We start from the raw sequence: 7,294 nt of genomic DNA, 5'->3' as shown, positions 1-7,294 counted from the left end.
TATCTTACGCCGTCGTCTTAGCGAGTGATCTTTACGGTTTACAGACAACTGCATTTGAGATGCAAAACCAACGGCTATTTTGATGTAAACCTTTCATTCCAGTTGTTAATTTTAAGAAATTTTCTCGACAGTGACATTTTTATTTCCGTCGCGAAATCGATCTCTCTAAGGTGATTAAGAATCTCGAGCTGATTCGACTTTGAACAGCAAATTCTTTGCCAATGTCGATCTGATGCATCATCACCCGGCGAAGCAACAATTATAATGTACATTACTATATGTATACTTATAGTATTATTTACATACATAGTATGTCTGTTTATGTACACGACTCAACAGAATCCCCGTAAGAAGGAAGAGGCGATGATCAGTCATTTCCAGCGGATGGGAATTCAGCGGTCTGGTCCGGCTGGCGAAGGGTGACCATGGATAAGGTGCTACCAGTGATTTTCCGATGTCTAGCAGGACTCAGGGATGGGTTACTCGTCGTCTGATGCTTGTTTTTCTCATCGTCTTCACACTGGAGGAGCGTGGCTGCCGCTGGCGCACCGTTTAACAGTCCTTCGTGATCGGAATGAAGAAAACTCACTGTCATAAGCTTGCCAATCGTTTGAAACTACGTTGTAATAATTACAAAGGAGAAAAAAAAATTGGTAAAACGGTATTCCATAATCTGAAAGCAAATCGTGTCAACCCACCTATTTTGTCTCCCCTCGTGCCTGAGGACCCTGTCAAAAATACTTTTACGTTATCGAATGTCGACAGTGAGGAGTGCAGGGATATTTACCATTTCCCCTGTACTTGTTGAGCTGCTGGTAGACCTGCGTCATACGCTCGATATTTATCCGGGAACTCTTTCCGTGGTCGACCATCGGCAGTGAATAGTCCTTTCCAATTATGCATTTGGCCGCCTGCTGGATGCTCTGCGGCGCGTTCCACGGCTCGTGTATGTACTTTGCCGGAAAGTTCTTCAAGGCTGGCACATAGCGCCTGAAGAAACGAAGAGCCTTGTTGATTGTCTAATATGATCTATCGCCTGCTGCTCGACGGTATTCTCACCTTATGTAGTCGCCGTTGGGGTCGGCTTTACGGCCGAACCGGACTGGGCAGTAGCAGTGGAAGAATTGTTGGAAAAACGAACTGCAGGAGAGCCACATCCACATACCGGCGTTCACGGACCAGTCGGCATCCAGGAGAAGTTCGTCGAACACCTGGATCAGGATCATGGGTTTCATTATGAGAAATCGATGTAACATTTGGTACATTGTGTATAAGACGACTCTTAACGAACCCTAAACGATATATACCTTCATCCCCTCCTCCCAGGATAACCAGAGATCCCCCCTGGTTAGGAAACAGGCGACTGCATGCCTCGTCAGATGATGAATCCAGCCTTCCTCTCGCAGCTGAGTCATAATTGCATCGATCCAGGGAAACCCTGTTTGACCCTGCCGCGAAGATTTATCTGTATAGCCACCATTCGGGAGACAAAATTTTGTCGTATAGCAAACTCACGTTCGCCCACTTGGCAAGCGCCTCGGCATTCTTGTCCCACGGTATCTGAACGCAAATCGGGTTACCCTGCATCCTGTCGAAGTTAGGATTCCGCGTGGCGGCGCAGTAAAAAAATTCTCGCCAAAGCAGCTGCCCGTGAAGTGACAATGGCGGCACGGCTTTTTTAATCTGTGAAAATGTTCGTCATCTCTCGTTATGTACCTTTTTCATCATTCGCATTAGTGTTTACCTCGGAAACAGACATGCGGCACCTTTTTGTACAAGTCCGTCAGCTGGTAGAAGAAAAGTCTGGTACTGAGACAGCCGAAACGGAGATAAGGTGAGAGGCCTGTCTGACTCGCGAGAAGCGACTGCGGCGTCATTTTGGGACGCCCGAAGCTTGCTACCCAATATTTACGCGCGAGGTGACGTTCGAGTCTCACCAGGGCTTCGGACTCGCCGCCGATCCAGACAGGAGGCCGCAAATTCTCGGTCTCGAAGCCTGAAAGAATCTTAGATGCAGGCGATTCCTTCTCATATTCCCGTCGCAGAGGGCGGCGGTAATTATAGATACGCATTAGGGTGATTCTTACTTTGGTCACGCTGGAATTTCATCGCGCTCACACCCCAAAAGTGATTATTATCCGCCAAGGAGTGGAATTTTTGAATGGATTATTTTGTATATTTTTTTTTTAAGAAAACTGTTTATTATTTTAAAACTGTACATCATGAGTAAAATTTGCGGGGGTGGACGCAAAGAAATTCTGTCATGACCAAAATAAGAACCACCCTAATACACATACCTAGCTCCTCCAGAGTGGGCACACCGTACACGTCGTTGTGATCCACCCTGACGGGCGTGTAAGCTCCAGTTGTGAATTCGGGAGTTACCGAAGCCTCGGGGGGTGAAGGGGGGTCCATCGCAGCTACGACGTTCTGGAACTGGTGATAAGTCAGGGGCGCCTTTCCCCCGTTCTTCTCGATGATACTATAATGAGAAATTATTGAAAACACGCATAGAAATACTCGCGCATTGTACAATGCCAGGATAAAGTTATTCACCTGTCCAGTTTGTAGAGCGTGTGGGACACCCTCTGCACTACGGATATGCCCATTTCCTCGCAGAGCGTCGTTATGTTCTGGTCGCGAACCCGTCCGAAGGGCTCGGGATCCTCTTCGAAGGTGAGATCCGTGGTGCCCCATTCTTTAAAGAGCTTCGGTAACGCGTCGGCCGGTTGTCCGCGAATAACGAAGAGCCGGGAGTTTAGCTTCCACAAAGACCGGTCGAGGTCCTCGAGACACTGCAGCAGAAACCTGCGGCAGTCGAACCGTTTAAAACCAAGATTCTTTAACGAAGGTGTGCTCAGTGCATCTCTCTACTATATCTACAGATAATACTATACCGCCACTTGTTAATGCCGACGTTGGTGCTGCCGGCGAACCACGGGTCGAGAACGAACACGCACCGGAAGGTCGTGGCACCTGTAAGACCCTCCCGAAGGGCCGGGTTGTCGTGGAGTCTGAGTCCTTTGCGGAACCAGTGAACGATATGCTTCTTGCCGTCGCCCCGGGACGGTTTCGCACTTCCGTGCTGGGCCTTCTCGCTTCCGGTCATCTTTCCGCTAGGCCTCGTTGGGTACAAGCCTTTGCAGTACTCGATTTCGTCAGTTTCCGTTGGAACGTGCCTCTGCCTGCGTAACTGATTGTGAGTACACTTATATATTATATCTAGCCATAATTCGGTCGAATGCTTATATATAACATTACGTGGCACTCAACGATCATACTCATTTTTTCGTCCGATTAAACTGCACCTACTCCAGGCTTATGTGTCTATTGCAGAATACTGTATTATATGGGTGTCAGGTGGACGGTATTTATTTATTTTTGATTCAGTAGAACCTGCGATAGTATAGTTATCAGTTATTTGAAATTATTCTGAAATTTCGGTGATTAATCCACCGTGTGGAATAATTTTCCTGTAATTGTATATCTAATGGAATCTAATTGCTTTATATTATCATGTCTTTATAGGTATATACCTATATACCCGGACATCATGTGAATGCGCGCTATAAGGACTCCTCATTATAGGCAATCCAGGGTACACATACACCGGAGATCTGCTCAGAATAAATCTACATATATGGTTCGAGAGTGATTTTTATGTAGTGCATAATGTACAAAGAAATTAAATTAATTAATGAGATTCCATTATACAATTATAGATATATTTCTCTGCGCGCTGGATTTATTACAAAAATCTGTGAATAACTTCGAATAATTATTCTCAGATCTCTGTTATATACATCTATATATATATATATATACAACGAATATTTAGAAATGAACACAATGCGCTAAAATTATAGCTCGATCGTCACGTTGACAGTACCGTGATACGGATTAATTTTAAGGTTGAGAAAACGTGACCCTTCGGCGAAGGGGCCATGTACATTGAGCTGCTGACCCTACGTTACGTGTCTGCCTTATAATTGTGTACCGACCCTCTTCGAGCAGTACAATTATAGGTATGATACTTTTAGACAACAAGTAAATTCGTCTTTTCATGGCTTCTTCAATTATTAGCTATGGACTTTTGCAGTAAGTTCACTCCGATCAATGTCAAGGTACAGTGTTTACTATAGTATGAATACTTTTACAAGCGTCTTCTAATTTTGGAGTAGCTTATTACCTTATTATTATAACGCCCCCAGCTTTATTTGGAAAATTTATCAAAATCTCAAATAATTTGATTATCAGATTGAACGTACTGAAGTAACCCAAATATATTATTATATATTCAATCTAACAGCAAATCGAGGTGTCATAAAATCTAACGTTCCTTGACTTGGTACAGAATTCTTCTTGGATATACATCGCATCGAGCATTCAGTGGCAGAGCGCTTTCAATCAGTTAGCACCGTGTACATGGCTTGGTATTATCAAATTCTCAATCCTTAAAAGCTGCGGCTTGCAGGGCTGACACATTGTTAAGCGCACCTACATGCGTTATTTTTTAGGCGGTACTTTTAGTCCGTATGCTTATAAAGCTGCGGCGTGGATCACGCGTTTTTAAATCAAAATAACATTTGAGAATTTTTTTACCACTATTTAATCACGAGTATATAGCTATAAAATATTGGTTGAAAATTTTCCAATAATCAGCCAGTTCTCATTTTTGTCCAAAAGAAAAAAAAAAAAAAGAAAAACTCATCGCAATTTTCTGAACCATGGCAACTTTTTCAGATCGCAAACGGATATTATCTGCACTCACTCCTCAGAGACTGACAGATTAAAAAATAATATCTAAATAATTTTTTACTTACGATGAACGATTAATCCGTTACAATAGATTGTAAAATGATCTTTGGGTAAGGTCACAATATTGCAGATGAGAAAAAGCAACGTCTCGCTTTTCGGTCTTTTAGTTTCCCAGATCACTGCAGATCGTTAATGTTTTTCTTCTTTTCATTAATCAGCTTCCGCACTCGAAAAAATATATCTCGCTTATCGCCGATCGGCGGTACAGCTGAGATACCAGCAAAATACACCCACACGAAAAGTATGGAGCTGTGTTGACCGGGTGCTGGCGAATTTCTCGACCTCCGCGAACCGAGTTGTACTGAACTTACCTGCGAGCGGCGTTATTCACCTCCTGGGTGACGGGGGATGGCGGGCGCCGCGAACCACGCCGCTTGCAACGTGACCGCAGAAATTATGCTGGGTGATTCGTTGTCCGGGTCGCGTGGTGGGAGTTCGGCACGTTGTTTTCGCCGTGGTCGATCGGCGTCGGCCTTTCGTTCCAATACATGGAATAACCGAGAGCTGAGATCTACGGCAGTTTATTGCAACACAATCTAAAGCAGGCCCTGCACGGGCGCACAGTGATACTCAATAGTTGTATGTAATGCGATTTATTTTTGCTCAAGAATAATAACATCAGAGGAAAGTGTTACGCCTCTGGCCTGCTCCTTGCGTTCAGATTGCAGTTTAGTATACGTTTTGCACTTTTTTGCTCGAGCTACTGCAGTCAGATATTTCACCTGCATACGGTTGCAAGTACAGCGAGATAAAATCTGCTCCGATTATTGAGGAAAGCTGCAAAATTGACGTATGCACAAAAGTCTAGCTGAATAAAAAAGTTCGTATTTTAAATTCCATTACCAAGCATTCTCGTTAAGTTTGCAATAAAATTTTCTAATTTTGCTTAACTTGATTGGAGAAACGCAAACGGGTATTTTTAATCTACTAAATTATACAGTAAATGTATTATATTTGTAAAGTAACTGTATATTTGCTATACGGTATTAGGAATATAATAAACATACTGCTGAATTTATACGTGATGAATCTATGAAGAAAATCGGTTACAGTCTGTTTAAATTAAAATTTATTGTAGTAAAAAGAATTGATATGCATCTCTATGAATTTCACTCTGCGATTTCGAATAACTAAACTGGACTTTAAATACCGTAGTATAATTTCGAATTTCCTAAGCCTGAGTTATAAAATCTCCCACAAGAATTTTAGTTTTACTTGATAGTATATTACACGTCCTGTATTTAAAAAGTTTCTCAACAGTTTTGGAAATTCCGAAAATTTCTTGTGAATTTATAATTCAAGATGTGCGTGTATAAATTTTGTACAAAATTCTTAACAGTATCAGATTTCTGCAAAGCCCAAAAAATTACTATGTTAATTTTGGAATTAATAATCTAATTTCAAATTTCAGACAATTACGCCGCAAATTTACTGACTATCTAAAAATTGACCAAACTTTATTTAAAATTGTATATTGAGTATACATCAGATAAAGTTATGGTTTTTCGCAAAGTAATTTGTACGACAATTAATCCGAACATTGCGATCAAACAATGGGTTTCGAGCCCCGGTTAATAAAAAATGAATGCGGTAGGTTTTTTGATCGATTTGATTTGCGTTTAACAATAATTAATATTAATTGTACACCTGTTCTTCATCTTTTTTTGCATTCCACAGTTCTGATATATACTTTCATAATAATAATAACACTACACGGTGAATTTATCATTAAAACACACGCCTTGAATTTTTAATATCGTGTTTGAATTTTCATAGACTGTATCTGCGAAAATGTTTCCAACAAACATGTATTAATTTCAGACAAATTTTTTTACATCTTACACGTATGTTTGTGCAACATGTTTCATGCCAGTCACATTTAGCGAGTTGATCATGCAGACTTGTATGAATATTGTACATACAATACGATAGCGTTCATGGTGAGGCTTACAATTAGGAGTAATTAGGGTTTCGTTATTCTGCGGGAAAGCGTACATCCGAAGAAAAGTAACTTTATTAGAGCTAACTTGATGAATTCGTGCAACATGTGCCAACATTCTAAATCGGAAACGTGATGTAAAAATCCTGAAGTTATGTTCGAAACAGATCGACAGAAATAATAATTCGCAAAGTATTCACGAGTGTCTTTGAAAATTACATCCGCCTGTGTATAGGCAATTAATGTCGCTTTTTTCATTTGCCTTATAAACTGCTCTCCGTAAGAAGTAACAAAAAATAAATGTACACTGTAGGCGGATTTGGGACTACAGTGGACGTGGACAAGAAATCCCTGTACAAGCGATACATGCATGTGTAAATACAAAGTTATCCAAGTTGGATCGCATAAGTGGTAATCGCTGTTATAACTTCCTGCAGGCTGCAGCAAAAACAATTAGGAACCGCTAGGAACGGCGGAACAGGGACCGCGGTATCCGCCATCCCAGTTTCCACTGTTCCTTCTGTTAAGCCAAGCAGT

At 41.5% G+C, this 7,294-nt stretch overlaps 1 protein-coding gene across 4 annotated transcripts; it reads right to left on the bottom strand.

Annotated features, from left to right (window-relative positions):
- Positions 1-72: 72 nt before the first annotated feature.
- On the bottom strand, positions 73-3,115 carry LOC124411738 (cryptochrome-1-like). Of its 4 annotated transcripts, none has more exons than XM_046891088.1 (10): positions 2,898-3,115; positions 2,557-2,808; positions 2,298-2,482; positions 1,767-1,996; positions 1,516-1,683; positions 1,308-1,448; positions 1,060-1,211; positions 788-990; positions 699-728; positions 73-561 (listed from the first exon to the last, which is right to left on the bottom strand). In XM_046891088.1, the coding sequence occupies exons 1-10, from the start codon at positions 3,107-3,109 to the stop codon at positions 368-370; spliced, it is 1,767 nt and encodes a 588-aa protein (XP_046747044.1). In that variant the 5' UTR covers positions 3,110-3,115; the 3' UTR covers positions 73-367. The 4 variants fall into 4 exon arrangements, with proteins under 4 accessions (XP_046747044.1, XP_046747043.1, XP_046747045.1 ...); XM_046891087.1 differs by having other exon boundaries at positions 73-565; positions 700-728; XM_046891090.1 differs by having other exon boundaries at positions 367-616.
- Between the last annotated feature and the right edge of the window lie 4,179 nt (positions 3,116-7,294).

Source organism: Diprion similis, chromosome 10, assembly GCF_021155765.1.
Source record: "Diprion similis isolate iyDipSimi1 chromosome 10, iyDipSimi1.1, whole genome shotgun sequence".
Lineage (NCBI taxonomy): Eukaryota > Metazoa > Arthropoda > Insecta > Hymenoptera > Diprionidae > Diprion > Diprion similis.
This window is presented reverse-complemented; position numbering and strand designations above follow the sequence as displayed.

What these genes read in the sequence shown, in the direction of transcription:
- LOC124411738 (XM_046891087.1), bottom strand. Translation starts at nt 3,109, where the DNA reads ATGACCGGAAGCGAGAAGGCCCAGCACGGAAGTGCGAAACCGTCCCGG. An exon ending in ACGCTCTACAAACTGGACAG is followed by an intron (nt 2,483 to 2,556) that starts GTGAATAACTTT and finishes TTCTCATTATAG; the next exon opens with TATCATCGAGAAGAACGGGG. An exon ending in CCCAACGGCGACTACATAAG is followed by an intron (nt 991 to 1,059) that starts GTGAGAATACCG and finishes TCGTTTCTTCAG; the next exon opens with GCGCTATGTGCCAGCCTTGA.